General features: G+C 53.8%; 1 protein-coding gene across 9 annotated transcripts in view; it reads right to left on the reverse strand.

Annotated features, from left to right (window-relative positions):
• NFIC (nuclear factor I C) overlaps nt 1–23,724 on the reverse strand; it is a 69,378-nt gene that overhangs the window by 18,434 nt on the left and 27,220 nt on the right. For 8 of the 9 annotated variants that reach the window (XM_021084129.1, XM_021084126.1, XM_021084132.1 and 5 more), the window contains exons 3-6: nt 5,387–5,458; nt 2,611–2,685; nt 1,691–1,814; nt 941–1,065 (exon numbers count right to left, since the gene is read on the reverse strand). In XM_021084129.1, the coding sequence (XP_020939788.1) occupies nt 941–1,065; nt 1,691–1,814; nt 2,611–2,685; nt 5,387–5,458 (396 nt within the window). The remainder of the gene's footprint in view (nt 1–940; nt 1,066–1,690; nt 1,815–2,610; nt 2,686–5,386; nt 5,459–23,724) is intronic. The other variant, XM_021084133.1, reaches the window with a different exon arrangement.

The following is a 23,724-nucleotide window of genomic DNA, read 5'->3' on the forward strand; positions in this document are numbered from 1 at the left end:
TAACCACTAGGCTATCCTCTGGCATGAAGTTTTGATACAAGATGGGGGCTGGGAAGAGCCATGCTTCTAAAATTTTGGGGCACAGACCCAGCTGAGGATCTGAGGAATGCCAGGGTCACCCTTCCTTCAGGCTACTTTGCTAACAATTTCCTGAAAGTCACGGATGCTGACCCGCTAGAGAGCAGCAAAATCAGAAGGTGAAAGGGATTTTTTAGATGAGAACCACAGTGAAGGGAACTCCACAGGGAAATCTTCAGAAAAAGCTCCTGGGGAGACGGTAAACAAACAAAGAATCCCGATGAAGCAGCGCTCGACAGAAAAGAGACCCTTCGGAACCACTGACCCTACAGAACAGGAATCCCATGAAAGGAATCCTCTGGAGAGGACCCTAGGAGGACAGAAGAGCAACAAGAAAATCTACGGGAAAAAGACGCTATGAGAAAAGAGGCGGGGCTCCTATGGAACTGGAATCACATGGAGCAAGATCCTACGGAGATGGAAATCCTGTAAAAACAGGAACTCCAAGGAGGACCCAGCGAGAAGGGAGCCTACATCGCAGGACCTTCTAGCGACGACCCTTATAGCTGACGGTCTATAGCAGACTCCAGGAAGAAGCATCCCGTAGATCTCAACCGCTACTAAGTCAATTCTGTAGATCCGGAACCCCACAGAGATTGGCCCTTACAGGCAAAGCGCAGGAAAGCCGGGCAATTGATAATCTCCGCCCACCCCGGCCAAAGCGGAACCAAAGAGTTCCGGAACTTTACTTCCAAACGTGCACAGCCGGCGCGACTACAATTCCCAGGAGGTCCCGCGGCTCCAGGCCGGTTCCCAGCTCCCTAGCGTCTCCCGCAGTGCCTGACGGAATACGTAGTCCCAGCCCAGCCGCTGTAACCGCGACCGGAAGGCCGGCCCGCCCCCGCCGCGCCGCCAGCCCCACCTCCTTCCATGTCCTCCGTCCAGTTGCGGTTGCTACTCGTGGGAGAACTGGGCGAGGTGTAGTAATCGCCGCCGGGGCTCGTGTCCACGTCTTCCTCCATCGAGCCCGATTTGTGCCGCTTGCTCCTAAGGGACGAGGGGAGGAAGCCAATAAGACGGTTACCAGGGAGATGCAGTGGGCCAGGCGGGCTTCGCTCCTTCCGGCTCTTAGGGGGCGGGGCGAAGGCAGTGCTATCGCGAGACAGAATGCGAGCCGCAGACCTGCAGCTGGTTCTCACTTAACACCTGTTTCAACCTGCCAGTTACTGGGATGGGATGCCTGGGGCTAGAGGCAGGGAAGGACTCAGTCGAGGTCCAAGCTAGCAAGCTAGCAGAGTGGAGCCTAAAGTGCTGAAGGCCTTGGCCTACTGCGATCCTCTGAATAATTCAGTAGGAGTATGATCCCATTTTACAGATGGGGAAACCGAGGCAGACAATGTGATCGACTCATGGTTATATAGCGTATCTCAGAAAGAACCGGTGTCTGCATTCTTATGTAGTCTTAAGGTGTGGGCTTGCAGGACTCGAGGCTGTGGGAGCCCAGAGTAGGACATCAGGGCTGGGGAAAGAATCACTTGGGAGCTGGGTTTTGAAGGATGAGTAAGTTTCCCAGGTGGAATGTGAAAACAGAGAGAGGAATGAACAAGATGGGGCTGGATGGAAGTGGGCGGGGGGCCGTCAAATGACCATAGGTTTGGCTTTGGGCACATACCCGCTGGAGGAAGTGCTGGGTAGCGTTCTTCTCATGCCAGTGCTGGCTGGATTTAGGTCATATGCCAGGTGCCCCTGAAGCTCCCCCAGGGAGAAGTTGGGTCCTGTTCCAGTCACCACAGGTGCTGTGGAGGGCAACAGAGAGGAGAGTGAGGGAGGGAACAAAGCCCAGGGCTGCAGTTTGCCCTGGAGAGGTGGGGGGAGCCATCTGAGGGCTGGCAGTCTGAAAGGGAACCCCTTCCCAAATTGACCAGTTTCCCAATTTGGCTGAAGCTGGCCTTATTCTATGGATCAGAAGCACCAGGCCACTGAAAGAGGCCAAGGTCACACTGTGAGGTAGAGGCATAGCCAGAGCTGGAGGCCAGGCTTCCTGGCACTCCCAGAGGCCAGGCTCTGCTGATCTGGGCAGGGAGGGCAATGGTTAGGGTTAAGGCAGGACAATGCCCAGAGCTATTTGTGGCAGGATTCAAACAGGGGTGTCTGGGGGGGGGGTTTCATATGGGTCCCCCGCAGGTCCACAAGTAAGGCAAGAGGATAGGGAGCAAAGCAGATGGGGGAGGGGCCCTCTGGGGTCTCCTCCTGGGGGGGTGAGGGAGGCCCCAGGAAGTGGGGATGCTGGGGCAGAAGTTTCTTTAGCCCTTCCACCAATCACCTGGAGTCTTTCCTGGGGAAGAGCATTTTGCCCTAACCTTGGGCTCTGGGGTCTGGATACCGTCCTTCCTAGGAACTTTGGCTCGGTGACAGTTGTGGCTAGAGAGGACATGGGGGAGTGGGGCAGGGTGCTGGGCTCCTTCTTCTTCTCTGAGCCCTGCCTCTCCCCAAATCCTTTTTCCTCTTGAAGCCCCCATCCTGAAGACACTTCTCCTTTCCAACCCCCCTCCGCACTGTGGGTCCCAGCACAGTGTGGGTGAGGACACTTACTCCGGGACACTTGGATGAGCTCAGTGACACTGAACACACCAGAGGTGACGAAGCTCTCCTGGAAGTCGGTGGTGTCTGGAAGAGTAGGAGGATGGGGGTCAGCAAGCGGTCACCCAAGCTAGGTCTGCTCCCCGCCCCCCCTTGATACCTTTAGGCCACCCTGACTCTAGGGGCTGGACCCAGCCCCGGTGCCCCCTGTCCCCTGCAGCCCAAGGATGGCCAGCTAAGCCCTCCAGTCCGATGCCAGAGTCCTAACACAGCTGGAGTGGATAGTCTTTCCTGAGTGTGCTGTGTTTTTCTCCCTGCAGCCTCACCCAGCCTCCCCTTCTCCAGCCCGAGCCTTCACACAGCCTCCCTGTGGGTCATGGTGTTCCTGGCAGTGGGAACAGCCAGTGCAAAGTCCCTGGGGTTGGGATGCACTTGGCAAATCAGAGGCCAACAGGGCTGGAGTCAGGGAGAGACTTCAGACTGGAGGCGGGACCCTCAGGTGAGCAGCTCCTATTTTTCTGGGGTAGTAGAAGAAGTTCTTGTCTTGGCCCCCAGGGGGCAGCAGGGAGCTCACAGCAGCGCCCAGTTCCCCAGAGGTCTGCTGCCCCTGATCCCTGCTTTGTGTACACCATTTCTTGAGCAATTACTACCTGCCCAAGCCCACGATGGGAGGCTCGGGACCATTACATCCCAAGGAGGACAGGGCGGTGGCCCTCAGTGTCCAGGGGAAGTGGCCATGGCCATTTCCTGCTGACCCAGCTGGCCAGCTGGTGTCAGCATGTCCCTGAGCCCTCCCCCCACCGGGGTTTCCTGTTTGTGCAGCGCTAGCCCAGCTCCATCTCCAGGGGACTCCCTGGCGGGTGGGGAGGAAGTGATTTCCTCCACCAGACGCTGGAACTCCCAACGGGACCAGGCCAAGCGCCGCAGCCCCCACCGCCTGCCTTGAACATCTGGCTTGGAGGGAGGTGCCTGGAGATCACAGGAGGCCAGGGAGGACTCGGGTCACAGATGGCCAGTGAGGTGTGGCCTGGGGGCCTGTGAACCTCCTGGAAACATACAGCCTCCCTTTGCATGCCTGTGCTGGACCTTCCAAAGACGATGCCCTCACCCACTGGCTGATTCGTCTTTCTCTCTTTTCATCTCTCCTCCTTCTTCACTGCTGATGTACTGTCTCTTTAGTTTCTCTTCTCCCCTCTGCTTCATCCCTCCGTCTCTCTCTCTCTTTTTTTTTTTTGGCTGCACCCAGGGCACATGGAAGTTCCCAGGCTAGGGGTCGAATCAGAGCTGTAGCTGTCAGCCTACACCACAGCCATGGCAACGCAGGACCTGAGCCAGGTCTGCAACCTACACCACAGCTCTTGGCAACGCCGGATCCCTAACCCACTAAGCAAGGCCAGGGCTCAAAGCTGCATTATCATGGATACTAGTTGGGTCCATTACCACTAAGCCACAATGGGAACTCCTCCTTCTCTCCTTCTTTCTTTTTCTTTTTCTTTTTTTTTTTTTTGTCTTTTGTCTTTTTAGGGCTGTACCTGCGGCATATGGAGGTTCCCAGGCTAGGGGTCGAATAGGAGCTACAGCTGCTGGCCTACGCCAGAGTCACAGCAATGCAGGATCTGAGCCATGTCTGTGACCTACACCACAGCTCACAGCAAGGCCGGATCCTTAACCCACTGAGTAAGGCCAGGGATCGAACCTGCAACCTCATGGTTACTAGTCAGGTTCGTTAACCACTAAGCCATGATGGGAAGTCCCTTTTTTTGATTTCTACAAATATTTTTTGAGTACCTACTGTGTTCCAGGTCCTGTTCTAGGCCCTGAGCATACAATACTGATCAAGACAAACATCTCTGCCCTTGAGGAGGTGATAGTCCACCAAGTGAGATAAGCAAACACATATGCAATCACTAATTTCCTCTAAAGGAAATAAAATTGAGGGCTGCCATTGAGAGTGGCTGAGGCTGCTTGGGCTGAGGAGCTCAGGGAAGATATGCCTGAGATGGAGGCAACTGAGCTGAGACCCAGGTGATCTGGAGAGAGAGTGAGCAGGTAGTTGTCCAGACAGAGGTCACAGCACATGCGAAGGTCCTGGGGGCATGATGGTGCCTGGCATGTTAGAGGAATAGTGATGAGGCCCATGTAGGTGGAGTGGAATGAATGAACTGGAGAAACGGAGGAAGTGAGGACAGGGGAGGGATGAGGGAGGTTGCAGGGCCTGTGGTCTGAGGGTAAGAGGTGGGCTTTTACCCTGAAGGAGGTGGGAGCCATGGAGAACTGTAGGCAGAAGAGGGGCAGGAACTGACTCAGGTGCTCCTAAGCAACCTCTGACTAGGGAGGACAGTCTGGGGGTGGGGAAGCGCAGGGTCCAGGGGACCAGAGTAGAAGCGGGGCCTCTTCAGCTTCCAAATCCTTTCTGTCCAGAGCATGGATCCCTGTCCCCCTTAACACAGAACTGACTTGTACTACTCATCCTTAAGTGTCACATGAGACTGCAGGGCCTCTCCCATGGGGGGAGCACCTCAGAGCTCAGACACTAGAGCTCTGGGTCGTGGGTTCCAACCCCAGCTCCCTGGCTGCCCCTGGGAAAGCCCATGAGCCTCTCCTGGCCTCAGTCTCCTCATCTGCAAAACGGAACAACAACAGCACCCACCCCACTTGCAGGGCTGTGAGGAATGACTTAGGTGCTCACACAGGACCATATAGAATCCAGAGGGAGTGCTCTGAAGACGTTTTCTAAGTAAAAGATGGAAACGAGCTGTGCCCCCATCCACGCTCTCCCCAGACTCACCCAGTGTGATGGGCTTGCTGTCCTCCTGGTCGGAGCCCATCCCTGCCCGCGGACTGCCGCTCTGCTCTGCATCTGCAAAGAGATGGCAAGGGAGTTGGTGGCATGGCAGGGACGCCCCCCACCCCAGAGGGGTGGGGACATCAGTCCCCTGCTAGGCTGGGCCAGCACCATGGAGATGGTGGTTCGGAGCATGGCGTGGCCCCGGCATCTCTGCTTGGCCCCCTCCCCTATAGCTGCCCAGGGGTTCATGGATGTCTGAGGTCACTGGGTTCCAGCCTGCCTGTGTGCGGGACCATAGTGAGAATCTGTGGGTAGGGGTGGGTGCAGTGGTGGGGAAGTGCTCCCCAGACTGTCTCTTCAGCGGCAAAGTGAGAACCACTCATTCATCCTGCCTCTATTGTATGAAGTGGGAGCTCTTGTTATGCCCATTTTACAGATAGTAAAACTGAGGGCCAGAGAGATGCGTACTTGCCCCCTCTGGACCCTCCCCTCTGCCTCTACCTTCGAAGTCCTGGGGGCCCATACTGTGGTCTTGGGTTGCTACTCAGGGCTCCCAGAGAGGGGGCTGAGGGGCATCTTTCTGCAGCCCATAATGTCCCCCCGCCCACCCGCCTGGCTTGGAGGCTCCCTCCCACCCTGGCGCCCGCCCCTCCATCTTATCTAAAAATAATCAGGCTCCTTGGCAGACAGACGAAGCAGACAGACGCTGAGCTCAGCGTTATCGGCTCCTGAGGCCTGGATAGAGGGCGGGTGGAGCCAGCCCACTCTGCAGCCCCCACACCCTCCACCCCAGACTACGGGGGAGCACATGGCTAAGCCAAGCCGGACAGAACCCCCAGCCTTACCCATTTGTTTCTCTGGTCAAGGATGAAAGTGGTGGGAATCACCATCAAATGCCATCAAATGCCAGAGAAAGAAAATCAGGCCCCTCCCACCTTCCACGCTCCACAGCCTAGAGGTAAATTGCTGTGTGACCTCAGGCAGATTGCTTAACTGCCCTGGGCCTCAGAGTTTTCTCTTTCAAATATGTGAAAGCTGAGTTCCCTGTGGTGCAACTGCTAAGGATCTGGCTTTGTCACTGCAGTGGCCTGGGTCACTGTGGTGGTGCAGGTTCTATCCATGGCTTGGGAACTTCCACATGCCCCCAGGGCAGCCCCCAAAATAACAATAATAATAATAACAAGTATGTGAAAGCATCTCAAGGCCTGTCTAGGTTGCCAGGAAGTGGCAAGGAGATAATAACATGAGGCGCTTAGGGCATACTGAGCTCCAGATATATGGTAACATCCATCCCATGATTATTACTGTTATTGATTGTTTTTCTTTTTAGGACCACACCCACAGCACATGGAAGTGCCCCAGCTAGGAGTTGAATCAGAGTTGCAGCTGCCAGCCTACACCACAGCCGCAGCAACAGGGGATCCGAGCTGCATCTGTGACCTCACGGCAACGCAGAAGCCATAACCCACTGAACAGGGCCAGGGATGGAACCCGCGTCCTCATGAATACTAGTCGGTTTCCTTAAAGCTGAGCCACAATGGGAACTCCTGTTACTGTTATTTTTAAATCCCCTCTGATGACTGCAGATGTGGAGCTTTGCTGTTCCCATTTCATATGTTCCCTTAGGTCCTTAAGAGAGCCACAAATCTGGTACTGGGATTGTACCCATTGTGTAGACATGGAAAACCGAGGGTAAGAAGGAAGGAAAACTGCTGGCCCCACACCCCGTATTGTAATTGCTGGTTTGCTCATGCATCTAGACATCTAGCCGGCTGCCGGCTGCTGATGCCAGCATGAGTCTCCAAGCTTCATCGATCAGCGGGCGCACGTTCGCATGGAGCAAGTTCGCAACCCGGCTCTAGGAGTCTAGGAGGTCGCCTGGTCCTGGGGAGATCACTTCCCCTCCTGGGGCCTAAGTTTATGCAGGGTTGCTGTGGGGATAATGATGACGTTTCCTACAACAGTCACCGTGCACTTGCTGTTTGCCTGGCATCGCACTAGTGGCTTTGCACACGCTGTATGCTGAGCACCTACTGGCAGCCAAGAGCGGGGATGCTGTAAACAGGATGGGAGCAGTCCCACCCTGCCTCAGTTTCCCCATCCGCGACAGGAGCAGATGCACAGCCCTCCTTGGCTTGGCTGAGTAGCCCCTGTGTAGTCAACTGGGCTGGGCAGCGGTGAGGGGACTGTGCCCGGCTCGGCCCCACGCCCTGTGGCCACTCCTGGGCTTGCTGGGCAGCCAGCAGCCCCTTGGAGCCGGCCTGTCCTGCTTGGATGGCCACACGGCTGGGCACGGGTGGCCACTCCGTTGGGAAGGGCCCAGCCTGGGCAGCCAGCCGTCGGGCTCCAGGCCTCGGGCACAGACCCTCTTCCGGAATCAGCGTCCACAGGGCCTCAGCGGGCAGCAGTGCCCGGCTGGCACTCAGGCGCTTATTCAAGAAGGGGGATGTGTCCTGAGCTCAGATTATGTGCTTGAGTTTTGGAACCTGGCAGCCAGGGCTGTGGGCCCCAGTCGAGTCCCCTCATTGCTCTCTGTGCCTTACTTCCTCCATCTGTGAAATGGGCACAATTACAGCATCTCTCTCAGAGGCTGTTCAAGAGGGGAAAGGTAACAATGAATGCAATCAAGTAACCCAAACAAGTGGCTGGTATGTAGCAAGCACTTCACTCCCTGGAGGGAGGGGTTCATTACTATTATTACTATCTCCTTGCTGTTTCTGCCTTGGGTGCTGTTACTTCCTATGGATTGAAAATCACAGCCACTCTATGGCTGGCTCTAGTTTGGAGCCCTTATCCATTAATCTGTGACCTCAGGCCATACCACCTGTCTGAGCCTGAGTTTTCTCATCGGTAAAATGGGAATATAATAAAACCCACCTCCCAGGTCTCCAAGTCAGCTAATAACGAGTATAAAAGAGTTGGCACTTGGAGTTCCCGTTGTGGTTCAGCGTTAACAAATTGGACTAGGAACCATGAGGTTGTGAGTTCAATCCCTGGCCTTGCTCAGTGGGTTAAGGATCCTGCGTTGCTGTGGCTGTGGTGTAGGCTCGCAGCAACAGCTCCGATTAGACCCCTAGCCTGGGAACCTCCATATGCCGAGGGTGTGGCCCTCAAAAGACAAAAAGACCAAAAAAAAAAAAAAAAAAAAGAGTTGGCACCAAATTGACAGTATATGGTGGGTTTGGGGAGCAATTATAAATAAGAGTTTTTGGGGTTTTTTGTTTGTTTTTACAGCCACACGTGCGGCATATGAAAGTTCCCAGGATAGGGGTTGAATCCGAGCCACATCTACGACCCACTTGAAGCTTGTGGCAATGCCAGGTCCTTAACCCACTGAGCAAGGCCAGGGACCGGACCTGAATCCTTATGGATACTAGTCAGAATCTTAACTTGCTGAACCACAATGGGAACTCCTAAATGACTGTTTTTAAAATTTAGGTATCTAATTGTTCATTGCTAGCATTTAGAAATGCCATTGGTTTGGGGGTGTTAATCTTGTATTCTGCAACCTTATTGAAAACACATACTAGTTCTAAGAGCAAATTTTTTTTTTTTTTAGGTAGATTCCTTGGGATCTTCTATGTAGACCATCATGACAGTTGCAAATAGAGCTAATTTTATTTCTTCCTTCCTAATCTGTATGCCTCTGATTTCTTTTTCTTGCTTTACTGTACTGGCTAGACTTCTAGAACCATGTTGACTAGACATGATGAGAGCAGATGTCCCAGTTTCTGATGTTAGGGTAACCCATTCAGTCTCTCACCACTAAGAATGATATTAGCTATGGGTTTCTGCAGATCCCTTTATTGGGCTGAAGACGCTCTTTTTTGCTATAGTCCTGGGAGGTTTTTTTTTTTTTTTAATTTAAATAAGTGCAGCTTCTAAATAATATGATGCTGTAATTATATGCCATCTCATTAAAACTTTTCAAATTCATTTTTAGATACGGTTCAAATATACTCACATAAAATTTAACATTTAACTATTTATAAATGCACAGTTATATTAATCATATTCACATTGTTGTGCAACCATCCCCACCATCCATCTCCAGGACTTTCTCTATCTTCCCAAACTGAAACTCTGTCCACATGAAATACTGACTCTCCCTCCCCTCCGGCAGACCCCGCCCCACCATCTCCTTCCTGTCTCTGTGGATCTGACTCCTCTAGGGACCTCCTGGGAGTGGAATCAGACAGTCTTTGTCCTTCTCTGCCTGGCTTCTCTCACTGAGCATCACGTCCTCAAGGTTGATCCACGTTGTAGCAGGTGTCAGAATCTCCTTCCTTTTTTATTATGCCGTCTTATTTTTAGTCATCTCTAAAACCTCAAACTATTTCTCACCCACCTGTTGACAACTTTCCTGTCATTTGGCTCCTGGCAACTCCCTGTCTTCCAGAGTTGTCCACTATGGAGCCCCTCACCATGTGTGATTTGAAATTTAAATTGGCTAAACTGAAATTAAGTTCAATTTTCAGGACTTCAGCCACACCTCTCTCAATACTCAACAGGCACATGTGGTTGGTGGCGACTGAACTGGATGGCGCCACATATGCTGTCATTACAGAAAGTTCTATCAGGTTGAGCTGCCCTGGATGTTTCCATGAAAAATCAGGGAAAAAAAAAAAAAAAGAAAAAAAAAAAAAAACAACCCACAACACAAAAAACAGGGCACAGATAATTCTTCCTCCTCCTATCTACTTAGAGATCCAGCCCTAAAATGGACCCAGATGTACCCTGAATGGATAACGCCTAAAGGCTGGCTCATGTCCAGAGTCCCAAGATGCCCCAGCCCCCAGGCAGGCAGCTTTCATCTGCTGAATTTTTACTGTGTTAAGAGCTTCGTGACACCATAGATGAAATCAACTGATTGTTGAGGTTAGTAAACTGGGGCCCAGCTCGGAGAGTCTACATCCCAAAGCTGATGTCTATTTAATTTATTTATTTACTATGCTTTTTAGGGCTGCACCCACAGCATGGGGAAGTTCCCAGGCTAGGGGTTGAATCAGAGCTACATCCACTGGCCTACACCACAGCCACAGCAATGCGGGATCCAAGCTGCATCTGCGATCAACCCACTGATCGAGGCCAGGGATCGAACCCACGTCCTCATGGATACTAGGCGCATTCATTTCCACTGCGCCACAACGGGAACTCACTGATGTCCATTTAAAGAAATTGTCTGCCTAGGACAGAGATTCTTAACTGGGGTGATCCTGCCTCCTAAGATGATGTTTGGGGACACCTGTATTTGTCACCACTGGGGGGCTCCTGGCATCGAGGGGGTGGGGGCAGGGAGGCTGCTTCATGCCCCACAGAACCCAGAACAGCCCCACAGAGAATGACCCCATCCCATGTCAGCAGAGGGGGAGAAACCCTGTTCTAGATCCATCCATTCTCAGTGGGGGCAAAAATTGGTTTTTGGTGGGGGGGATGAAGGGGGCTAAAAATTTTTGTTCTTTTTATGTATATACACATATAGATACAGTATATAAATAGATATATACTATAGCTGTGCTATTAAAACTCCATGGGGTGAGTGATTAGGGAGAAAACTGTCTAAAACAGCTCTTTAGAGGAGGCAATAATGAAGAAAAAGGTTCTTGTACAATTTTAAAGGGTTGTCAAAAGAGAAAGAAGACTATGCAATAGAAACCACAGGTGACCCGACAGGTCTAACATATTTACATTATGGGAAGTCTGCTGACTCTGGCTATGTGTCCTCATGCAAGTCATTTGACATCTCTGAGCCTCTATTTTTCTCATCCATATACTGGAGCCGAACTGCACCACCGTTTACTTCTCTCCTTTGATCACTCGGCAAATTGATGACTGAGCACTTTGTGGGTGCCACATGCCTCGGGGAACAAGGCAGCAACCACGAGGACAAAATTCCCTGCCCTCACGGCACTGACCTCCTAATGGGGGAGCGTCAGGTAATGAACAATAAGCAAACAAACCAGGGCTATAATTTCAGGCTGTGTCAGGTGCAAGGGAGGCCATACAACCCAGATATGTGAATGGCAGCCCCTGCGGGATGAGGGGCTGCGATGAGCACCTAGGAGGGTTGACAAGCCCGTGCCATATGAAATGGTATACCTTTCAACAGTTAATACTTAGTCATTCCTTTGACTATGGTAGGCTGCAAGTTACACCTCCAATGACTCATTTAATCTTTGAAACTTCTCCAAAAGGGACATGTGATCATCACCCCCATTTTTAAGATGGGGAAACTGAGGTACGAAGAGAGGGGACGACATATTCAAACTCACACAGCACCAGGTGGTAGCGATGAGCCTGGGATCAATACACAGACAGCCTGAGGCCTCACTTTTGGGTCTTGTGCTTTTGACTAGGAGGGGTCTGGTGGGTCCTTGGAGGAGGGGGCTCAGTTCCCCTCCAACTCCAGGATCCCTTTCTTGTGAAAGGTTTGGATTGATCACCGGTGTTTGGACCCTGTTGTCTGACCGTCAGCTAAAGCCCCCAGGTGGGTCTCCCCACTACTCTGTTTCTGCCAAAGATCCCTTCTGGCACTAATTGCGGTGCTGGGGGGCAGAAAAATTGTTTGCACATTCCTGTTCCACGTATGCCAAAAACACCCCATGAGAGCAGAGCCCCGAGACCCTGCTGCACAGGCCAGGGAAATTTCAGAGCACCCCCACTTCACTGAGATGGGAGCTGAGGTGTGGAGTGAGAAGATACAGGCTAATAACAGTAACAATGGTAACTGCTGAGCACAGCTTACCTAATGTCAGATGTCACGCTATGCATTTAACAGTCTTGTCAAACACCCTCCAGCACTCCTTAACCGAGGCTGACAACCATAGGTTACCCAGAGAAGGTAATTAAGTTACCCAGGGCCACACAGCAAGGAAAGCTGATGGGCCGACCTGGTTTTATCTGTTCCTCTCCTAAAAACATATACATGAGGAGTTCCTGCGGTGGTACAACAGGATTGGAAGCATCTCTGTAGCAGCTGGACGGATGCAGGTTGGACCCCTGCCTGTCACAGTGGGTTAAAGGATCTGGCGTTCTGCAGGTCACAACTGCGGCTCAGATCTGATCCCTGGCCTGGAAACTCCATATCCCGCAGGGTACCCGAAACAAAATGTATATATAGATATAAATACATGAACATCTTGTTGAGTTTTATATCATGTTGATTGCCGGCTTTGAAAACCTGGCTACCTGGAGTTCCCATCATGGCTGTTAACGAACCTGTCCAGTATCCATGAGGATGCAGGTTCCATCCTTGGCCTTGCTCAGTGGGTTAAGGATCCGGTGTTGCTGTGAGCTGTGGTGTAGGCTGCAGATGCGGCTGGGATCCAGCATTGCCGTGGCTGTGGTGTAGGCCGGCAGCTACGGCTCCATTTTGACCCCTAGCCTGGGGTCCTCCATATGCTGCAGATGTGGCCCTAAAAAGACAAAAACCAAAAAAAAAAAAAAAAAAAACAACCCCACCGTGGCTGCCTGTTTATGAGTTTTCTCCTGACTTAGTCACCTTCCCCCGATTGCCTACCCCTGAATATGAGTTTTCTGTGGCCCCACTCAGATCAGGCGTTCGATTTCACACTTGGTATGGCTCAAAAGGCACCCCCAACCCCACGAGAAAAACAAGACCACTCAGAGCAGGACTGTGGAACCAAGATGCATGCTCTCAGCCGTAAAGATGGAGACTTGGGGGTTTCCCATAGATGTGCCTAGGGGTGTTCACAGACTCCACTTGAGTGTGGGGTTTGTGGTCAAACAGTGTGAGCATTGCCACTGATTCCAGAGGGCAGCAGGGGGACTTTTCAGAGTCTTTAAAATGCACGAGTGTTGTGAAGAAGAGGCCACGGGTCCCAAACACCTGATACTGGGTTATCTTTTTTTTTTTTTTTTTTTTTTAACTTTTGTTGGCAAAGCCCATGGCATGCCAAGTTCCCAGGCCAGGGACTAGACCGGTGCCACAGCAGTAACCAGAGCCACAGCAGTGACAACACTGGATCCTTAACCTGCTGAGCCACCAGGGAACTAGAAGCTAGAGTTACACCCTGAAACTTGGGTTTGAGCCCCAACCCTGGCACAACCTGGTGTGTGACCTGGGACCAATCAGGCATCTCTCCTCTTTGAGCCTCGGTTTTCCCCATCTGTAAAGTGGGCTTTCCCTGTTGTTGTCTTACTTTATACAGACGTGAGGCTGAAAGTCCTGGGAGTGGATAAATACTGTTCGGGTGACAGCATTTTTTTCAAAGTCAGAAGCTAAATGAACTTTGTCCCTCCTCTGCCCACAGCCCTCCGGAGCTCCTACCTCCCTTGGAGTGAAAGCCTGAGTCCTCCCCATGACCCACAAAGCCCTGCATGACCCGCCCTGTCCCCTCCCTGCCCTCCCTTCCTCCCTCTCTCCCCTTCGCTCACTATGCCCCAGCCACACAGGCCTCCTTGCTGTTCCTCCAACACACCATGCACTGTCCTTAGCACTGGCTGTTCCCTCTGCCTAGAAAACCATTCCCTCCATATCTACATGACTCGTATCTCCCCTCACTCTGGGGCCTTCCTGAAAGATCTCCTTCTCGGAGAGACACACAGGATTCTTCAGCACCATGCATGAAGTGGAGGTAACCACACTCACGCTAGTAGAAGTGACGGCCCTGGACAGCAGCTGTGTTTCAAGTGACACCCTGATTTGGCCTGGGACCAGTTCTCTCAACTTCCCAGATCCGTGGGATGTTCATGGACAGCCGGAATGTCACCATCCCCTGTGGCCTTTTGCTCAAACACATGATCACAGCAACAATAGAAATGTAAACTGGATCCCATTGACAGAGTGTACAAACTGTTCTTTCCTGTCGTGGCCAGGAGCCCAAATTTGGTCTGTCCCAACCCATGACAAAGGCGCCGCTGTGGCCTCCGGACCAGCCCTTCCTGCCCTGGAGCACCTACCCACTTTGCACCGGACAACTCCCTCCATCCTGGTGGCTGAGACACCCCCAGTTCCTAACTGGGAGATCAAGACACCGCCCTGGCATTCATCTCCCAGATGTTTATCGACCACCTACTACTTGCCAGGCACTGGGGGGATGGCAGGGGGCCAAGGGAGGGGCTACAGACAGGAAACAAGCCAACAGAAGGAGCCCCAGATAATTTCGATGGTTCTAAGTTCCAGGCAATAAAACTGGGTGAGGACAGAGTGGCTGGGGGGTGGGGGGTATGGGGGGGTAACTTTTGACAGAAAAGTCAGGGGAGACCTCTCTGAGGACCTAGGGCTGGGAAGGAGCCAGCCAGGGGGAGAGCTGAGGGCAGATGGCACAGCAAGTGCAAAGGCCCTGGGGCAGCAGCAAACACAGGATGTGGGAGGAACAGACGGCACCATGGCCCAAACACGGTACCCAAACTGGGGAGACGTCAGACCCCTCAGGGCCCCATGGGCTGTGTCGGAAGCTTGATTTACCTTACATTTTAAAACGTCTTTGGCTCTAAGGAGTTGAAGAAATTGGAAACCTCATGCAGGGCTGATGGCTCATGCAAGGCTATGCAGCTTGGTGGTCCCTTCAAAAGTTAAACATAGAATCACCATCTGACCCAGCAATGCCACGCCTATGTACACACCCCAAAGAACTGAGAACAAGGCTCAAGGAGATACCTGCCCACCCATGTTCACAGCAGCGGGATTCAGAGCAGCCAAAGGAGAACACCCCAAGGGTCCACTTCAGCTGTGACAATAAATAAATAAATAAATAAAGTAAATTATAAAAAGTCTAGCTACTGAGGGAAGAGAAGGGAAGTCCAGGAGGAGAGGTGGAAAAGCATCCTGCTCGGGCATAATAATAGCCTGGCCTGGGGTGATAGCCTGGGGGTGAAAAGGGGTTATATTTAATTGATCTTTGGGATGTAGAAAGGACAGGTCTTGCTGAAATCATAATTACACTTATTTAAACCTGGCAGGACATGGAAGAGGTTAGGGTTCCCACTGGGGCCCAGTGGTGCATCCGCTGGACCAGCATCAGCAGCCATGGTGACCTCGCCGGCAGGATTTCGCTTCCAAGCTTAGCGGGCTTCCAAATGTAGCTGGCTCTGCCGGCTGCCACGTCCACCTCCCCACATCAGCCAGCTAGAGAGAGAACCAAAGCCAGGCCCTGGAATTCCTAGCTCCTGAGTGTCACCAGCCATTTTTAAACATCACCCAGCCGAGGTTCAACTTTCTTTGTCCTGGAAGGCCACCCCATTACACATGACCCTGGCCTTCGTCCTCCTCGATCTTGCCATGAACCTTCCCTGCCCCCTCACTCCCAGGCAAACTCCAATCATCTCTCCAAGCCCAGTTCTAACCTCTCCTTCACTGGAACTCCTTCCCTTGGCACCTTGTCCAAGCTTTATCTTAGTTCCCACCACACTGGACTGAGTCTGGGTCTTCAAATGTACGAAAGTCCCGTCTTCCCCAGGGCCCATACGGCCTTGCACAACCTGCCCCATCTCCTCCATGCCCTCCCCTCCTTCCTCTCTCCCCCTCCCTCACTCTGCTCCAGCCACACAGGCCTCCTTACTGTTCCTCCAACACACCAGTGCCTGCCCCAGGACCTTTGCACATGCTATTCCCTGCCTTTCCTGCAAATGACTGCCTGGCTCCCTCTCTTGCTTTATTCAGGTCTCTGCACAAGTGGGGTTTATGTGTCCACAGGGTCTGCACTTAATGCTCAGTAAGTCTGGGGATTCACGTCCTCCTCTCCTTCTAAGAAGAGTGACAAAACTTTCCCATGTATGTCCAGTTATGTTACAACTTTTGTGTCCCGAAGCCTCCACCCCCACCCTATACAAGAATCTTGCAAACCCAAGCCTAAGGGGAAAGAAATGGTGATTCTTTCACTCAACACATACTGAGCACCTACTGCATATCAGGCCCTCTCCTAGGCTTTGGGGACACAGCAATGAACCAAAGAGACACAAAGTTCTGCCCCAAGAGGTTCATGGTCAAGGTTTCCTCCCAGCCAACCATAGGAGGGCCAGGGGTTGAGCCACTGCACAAAGGCTTCAGGCTAGACTGAACTCGGACTTCCCCGGCCTCTGCGGGGTTAAATGTGGTAGGAAGACCAGAACCAAAATTGCCCCCAGCTTCGAGGAGTTCCAGTACAAACCCTGACTCTCCCTGGAGACACTCCCTCCTGCTCCTCACCTGCAGGCTCAAGACCCTGGCCCCCAAGGCCAATAATCACAAGAACTGGATGTCCCTCTCACCAATGCTGTGTGACCCCAGCAAAAGTACTTTCCCTCTCTGAGCCTCACTTCCTAGCATGGAGGACCTAACACCCCCGGGGGCTTCACTCCTCCAGAGGCTGTTTGGACAAATCCAAAGGAAAAAAGCAAGAGGCTAGCTGGATGTTCTCTGCCCTCATGGGCCCCTGGGGGAAATGTGGATAAGGCGTCGGGGCCGAGAGGCAGAAGGCCATGGCTGGGGTGACCTCCTGGACGCCGGCTCTCACCCGCCCGGGCCTCCCCCGCCTTGTCCTTCCTGACCCGCCGCGTTCCTCGAGTCTGGACCACACTTTCCATCTCCCTCTGCCCTGCCGCCGGCCGCCTGGGCCCCAGCCAACCTGCTTCGGAATCACTTTCAAAGAAAAGTTTCTTTTTTCTTCCCACCCGGCCCGGCTCTCGCCTCCGCCTGCTCCCCGGCCTGGCTGCGGGCCCCGCCGGGCACTCGTGAAACACCTCAGGCCGACGGGTCAGGGCAGCGGCCGTCCAGCGCCCCCCGCCCGTCCGCCCCAGCGCCTGGTCCGGGCTGTGCCAAAGCGCGGCCTGAGGCTGAACTTGGGGCGTCCGGCGGGCCCGGGGGGGCTCTGGCACAGGTGGTTTGGGGGCGTCTGGCCCGATTAGCCGGCGGGGAGGCCCCTGTGGGACGCGGGGCCCACTGCGAGGCCTACAGGCAGGGACTCGTCCCACCCCAGCCGCTCTTGGCGGCCACGCCACCTATGACATCAGCGCTCAGGCGGCCATTTTCTCAACGCTCCCTCCCGGGCTTCCAGATGCTTCTCTGGCCTTGGCGGCCATTTTGTAGGCGCGGGAGGAGCGGGCTGACGGGGCCTGGAGCACGGGCTCCCCTCCCAGGGGAGGAAGCTGTAGCGGGGGCCTGAGCGGCCTCTGCGGGGTTAAAGACATTTGTGTCAGGAGGGTGGCGGCCGTACCAGGCTGGGGGAGGCGCGTGCCCGATGCCACCCCGGCCCCCTGCGCCCCCCGCCACCGTCACTTGGCACAAACCAGACTCCGGGTGGCACCAAGGATGTGAAAAACAAGGTTAAAAATACCCACACGCGCAACCTCGTCCCCCCTCCCCTCCCCAGTCCCCTCCAATGTCAAATGTGTCAGCGCCACCCGGGGAGGGGGGCAGACCTAAAATAACTCGCTGTTTACATTTGGAGCAAATTCTTGGCTTCGCCAGCAGCCAAGCCAAGGCCTCGGCCTGCCTCCCTGGCAGCCCTGCCCGGGGGGTGGAGGCGGGGGTGAGGGGGGAGCGGGGGAGCCACATGTGCCCATGGGCTGAACATGCACGTGTGACCTCAGGAGAAGACGCAGTCCGGGAAGCCGTCTGCGGCCACACGGTGGATGGAGGCGGCGGATGGAGGCAGCGGAAGTCCGCTGCAGGAGCATCACCCCTGCCGAGGACCAAGGATGGGGCGGGGGTGCCCGGCCCCTCCCAGTTTCCCTTCCTTCTGATGTTTCTGGGGCTGCGTCACCAACTCGGCAGCCCCGGGGGAAGTGGAGGGGGGAGGCCAGAAGCTGGCAGCCTGGCCAGGGAGGCGGGCACCAAGAGAAGGGCTCCGGAGCAGGGCAGGGTCCTGCCCCCAGCTGTGTGGCCATAGACCAGCCTTGCCCCTCTCTGGGCTATGCCAGGGGTCCTCTCCTAGTCTTTCCGCGCGCGGGGGCGGAGGGGGGGGGGACAGGAGAGCGGCACAGAACATTGGAGCCTGCTTAGTACCTGTTTCCTTCTCTGCAGAAAGATTTTGAATTGCAAACACTTCAGAGTGCTGGGCCTCCATGTTAACAGAGGGGGTCAGAAACCGGAAGGGGCTTGCCCCAGGTCTTAAGCCAGTAGGTGGACAAGTGGATTGGAACTCAGTTACTCTGGTTCCAGCGCCTGCAATTTTTGACCTGCTGCCTGGGAGGAGGTTGGAAACCGGAATGCCCAAGCCTGGAGGGAAGGCTAGTGGGAGACTTTTCTCCTCCCCTGCCCTTCCTATGGTCTCTCTTCCCAGAGCATGGCATGCAGTCGGGGCTCAGTAAATGCTTATACAGAGCTGGCAGTCAATAGATGCTTGCAGACAAGTGAGTGCAATTATTCTAGCAGAGCCTGATGTACAGTAGGCACCCAATACATGCCTGCCACATGAATGATTGAGATAATCCTCATGGGGCCTGGCATACAAAAGGTGCAACATAAATGCTTGTCAGGCAAAAGACTGTGAGGAATGCTGGGAAAACTGGGGGATATTCAGAAGGAAAGACTAGGTTTAGGGGTGTAGACTCCAACCAGTGGTGATACATGGGATTTATTTCTACAATGGGCCCAGGCAGGGATATCACCCAAGCACTGCCCATCTCATCCCCCTTGGTCCTTTGAGGATCAGTGGAAATCCTCTTTTGAGAAGCCCACCCAACTGCTCCAGGTCCTAGATATCAGAGGGAAGGACCTCTGGGCAGGAGGAGCTCAAGAAAGTAACAAAAACCTGACCTAGGAGGGCTTCCTGGAGGAGGGGACATTGGAGCTGGGACCTTGATGTCTGAGTAAGAGTTTGTCAGGCGCAGAAAGGGCTTGTGGGAAGAGAGAATAGTGTATGAAAATAATCATCATCATCACAACTTCCATTTACTGAGTGCATATATGCCAGGAGCTACATAAAGATTTATAGAGGGGCAGAGGAGGCCTCAGGGAAGTTGGGCAGTTGGGCTGAGTACATGCAGCTAGGACATGAACCCAGGCAGAAAGACTTGGTCTTGGGCTGTGGGATGGAAATCCTGTCAAATTAGATTGTTATGATCATTATACAACTACAGATGTGATAAATTCATTTGAGTAATAAAAAAAAAGGAAAAAAAAAAAAACACTTGGTCACACCACCTGACACCTTAGTGAATGTGTGTGAGTCTGGCAGAGGCTGGGCAGGTGCCCAGTTGGTATACAGCAAAGGTCTGGGGTGGGCCAGACCGATCCAACTTGGAGCCAGGCCATCTGTTCCAGGGGCATCTCTTTGCCTGATTGGCCAAGTGACTCCCGGCTGAACCCCGGATTCTCTCTGGGTCTCAGTTTCCCCAGGTGGGGCTGAGACAGGGTAATAACAGCCTAGACAACTTTCTGTGCTGACATCTGGCCAGGCTGCACAGGGGTTCTGTGGCTTTGGTCTCATTTTACAGGGACAAAACAGGGGCTCAGACAGGGGACTCAGTTAGTTGCCTAGTGGCCCATCTCAGTGAGCATTGTGGGTTTCCACATGCCTGCTTCCCATGGAGGGGGTTCCCTCCCTCCCAAGCCTCCTGCATTATTGCTGCTAATCACTGAATTGGCACCTACTGTATGCTGGTGCTTGTGGAACCTGCCAAGCAGTTACAGATGCTCACTTGCTCCCATTTTACAGGGGAGGAAACTGAGGCACAGGGCGGGACAGGTGCTGGCTCAAACTTAACCAGTGAGATCTGGACTAAAAATGGAACAATGCAGCTATGTGGGTGTAACGCCCAGCTTGGGGCTGGGAACCTGGCAGTTGCTCACCCAGCTGGCCTTGAGCCCCGTGGGCTGCCTGGGCACCAGAGCCCTACCCCAGCTTGCCCATAAACAACGTCCTGACTCCAGGAGAGGTTCTGGGCATGTCTGGGGGGGCCTGTTCCCTGCCCCCCCTCCTTTCCCTGTGTAGGTCCAGGCAGGGGGCAAGGGCAGTAGGGCTGGCTCCAGCCTCTGAAGGGCCATATGACCCACATGACCAATGTGCGGTGTCTCGCTTGTCCCAGGCTGAAAACCTCCACTAAATCCTCACAATTCTGGAATCAGCCTGGAATCTGCCTCTGCCTGGCTGGTCCCCACTGCTGCCCCTCTGAACCAGGCCAGTGAGGTGGCCTCAGCCCAGGTCTCTCAATTCCCACCCTGCCTCCCACAGTCTGTTCTCCCCACTGTGGCCAGAGGGTGACGGAGAGCACCTGAGTCAGGCCCCACCCTCCTCCACCCACAGCCCTAGGGGTTCCCGCCTCCCAGGAGGTAAAGCCCCTGTCCCCTTCTTGCCCTTCCCTCCTTCTTCCCTCCCACCTCACTCACTCTGCTTCAGCCACGTGGACCTCCCTGCTGTACCTCCAACAAGCCAGACACAATTCTGCCCCAGGGCCTTTGCACTGGCTGTGCCCTCTGCCTAGGGTGCCCTTCCCCTAGTTCTTCACACAACTGGTTCCTCTTCACCCCTCAGGTCTCAGCTCAAATGTCACGTCCTCAGAGAGTCCTCTCCTAACACCTCACCACTCTCTATTCCTTGCCTTTATCTTTCTTACAAATTTGTTCTTTGTCTGTCACCCCATCAGACTGTGACCCCCTGAGGGCTGGATTTTTGTCTGTCCTATTCACTGTGGTGTCCCCAGGACCTAGAACAGTGCTTGGCACACAGTAAGTGCTTAATAAATACTGACTTACCTCCAACCAGTTGTACGTTGTACTAGCTGAGTGCTTGAAGGCATGTGCCCTCAATGCCGTTCTAACCCTTCATGTGTCTTAACTCATTCCCCCGTGGCAAGCATGTTTTAATACGGGAAACCAAGGGAGTTCCCGTTGTGGCACAGTGGTTAACGAATCCGACTAGGAACCATGAGGTTGTGGGTTAGATCCCTGGCCTTGCTCAGTGGGTTAAGGATCCGGCATTGCCGTGAGCTGTGGTGTAGGTCACAGACGTGGCTCGGATCCCGCCTTGCTGTGGCTCTGGCGTAGGCCAGTGGCTATGGCTTCGATTAGACTTCTAGCCTGGGAACCCCCATATGCCACCGGAGCGGCTCCAGAAAAGGCAAAAAGACAAAAAAACCCACGGGGAAACCGAGGCCCAGAGAGGGTCACCATCTGCCTGAGGTCACACAGTAAGCAGGTGGTGGACCAACTCCCCCATTATGCCCCCCCTGCCTTCCTTCACTGACACCTTCCCTTGCCCAGACAGGGAAACTGAGGCTTAGGGAGAGAAGGGACGGATCGGCCGAGGGTTGGAGGCAGAGTGGGCTTTGTACCTCTTGGGAAAGAACAGAGTGATGATAAACAACATCAACAACAGTAATAATAATAATGACAATGATGGCGCTGATGACTGCAGAATTGGCCAGAATTTATAAGGCTCTCCCTCCATGGGTTGGTGCAGGGCTTTGGAGGAGAGACTTGGGGGACACCAGCTCCTTTAAGAGCCTCCCCCTCCCCAGCTGGGCGCTGGCCCGGCCTTCCCTTATGTAAGCAGGCCAGCTGCCCTTGCATAACCTGGTTACATAAGGAAGCAGGGAACAGGCTTGTCCATCCGGCAGCAACCTGTCCCAGGCTGTCTGTGGGGCCAGCCTGGGGCACAGGAGTGCCGAGGCCACTCAGAGCAGCCACTGGGTACAGCCCAGATCAGGGGCCCTCTGGCTTGGCTCCTGTCCGGGGTATGCCCAAGACACCCAGCCACAGCATCCTGTAGGCAGGAGAAGTGAAAGGCTCCCAGTCTGAAAGTGGATGTGGGCTGTCCCCATTGCTATGAAGGGGAAACTGAGGCCCAGAGAGGGCAAGGGAGGAGCCTGCAGCTTCATGGCCCCAAGCAGAGGGTGGAGGTGGCAGAGCTGGGTGAAATCTGGGTTACTGTAGCCTCAGCAAACTGGACCTTTCTCAGCGCAGCCTGGTGTGCAGCTGGCGCTCAGTAAGTGCAGCCTGAAACTCAGCACTCTGCCCAATGACACCCTGTTCCAAAGCCCTTTTAATTCTATTAACTGGCTTCACCCTTGCCTCATTCTACATTTGAGGAACGGAGGCACAGAGGAAGGTGAAGAGGTTAACTGCTCAATCCACACAGCGGGTGAATGCCACGAGGCTCAAGAGATGCCAAGGCAATGGGTGCTACATAATTGCATCATGGGCACAGAAAAGTGCCGACTGTGTATCAAATCTTGGTCCAGACATTATTCCATCTGCCCAGTGGGCCGGGCACACGGAACTCCAGATAACAGATGGGGAAACGGAGGCTGAGAGAAAGATTTTGTCCTAGATCAAACCCAAGCGCCACCATGTACACACAGCCCTAGGGCCACCGTCTGACCACGTGGGGTTGGGGTGTCCAGGTACAGTGCTCCCCTCTCATGCATGCACTTCAGTTCCCCCCATCCTTGGGAGGCTCAGGGCTGGTACTTAGGAACAAGGCGGCCCCCTCTTTTCCCCCCTCTCTGGGTGCTGGCCCTTTAAGGCAGTAGGCTGCCAGGATTTGTCCTGGGGTAACCCCAAGGGGCGGGTGTGGTCGGGAACAAGGGGCCCATTCAGCTGCTGTTGCCACCTCCGGGCAGCCCACGGGTGGTGAGGGGAGGAGACTAGCCAAGACTGGGAGAGACGGGTTGGGCAGACTAGAGACAGGGGCTAAGAGAGAGACAAAGAGACAAAATCAGAGACAGAGACTGCAAGGGAGACATGTGGCCTTAGCTGCATCTCTCACTTCCCTGGTCCCCCCCCCCAGCCCCCAGCCTTGCTGCAGCCTCTAAAAGTGCTCCTTGATCCAGCTGAACCTGGCACCCACTCACTAGCACCAAAGTCCTCCAGGCCCAAAGGCGGGATCCTGGGATATTCTGGGGAGGTCCCTGACACACCCCAATAGCCCCTTCCCAGGGGACCACTGTGGGCCCTCAGATCTGCCAGACCTAGGTTCAAATCCTGACTCTACCCTTTAGCTGTGTGACCTGAGGCTGGTGTCTTAACTTCTCTGGGCCTCAATTGTCCATGTGTTAAATGTGGTTTGTGATAATCCCTACCTTTGCGGAATTAAGGTGAAATGAAATGGTGCTAATAATTCCTAACGTTTACTGGGGATTTAACGTCGTAAGTCCTGAGCATGCGGCAGTTCTCCTATCTGTGCACCCCAACATCCCAGATACACACAGACAACCCCTGCCTCCTGCCAGATGTCACAGTTGCCAACTAAAGCCACTGCCTTCCACCAAGGACCTACTAAGTATCCTGTCTCCACAACAGCCTCTGGGAAACATCCAGGTTCCACATCGTCACATCCAATAAACAGCCTTTTTTTTTTTTTTTTTTTGCTTTTTAGGGCTGTACCCGCAGCACATGGAGGTTCCCAGGCCAGGGGTCAAATCGGAGCTGTAGCCTCTGGCCTCCACCACAGCCA

The sequence above is a fragment of the Sus scrofa genome, chromosome 2 (genome assembly GCF_000003025.6).
Source record: "Sus scrofa isolate TJ Tabasco breed Duroc chromosome 2, Sscrofa11.1, whole genome shotgun sequence".
Classification (NCBI taxonomy): Eukaryota; Metazoa; Chordata; class Mammalia; order Artiodactyla; family Suidae; genus Sus; species Sus scrofa.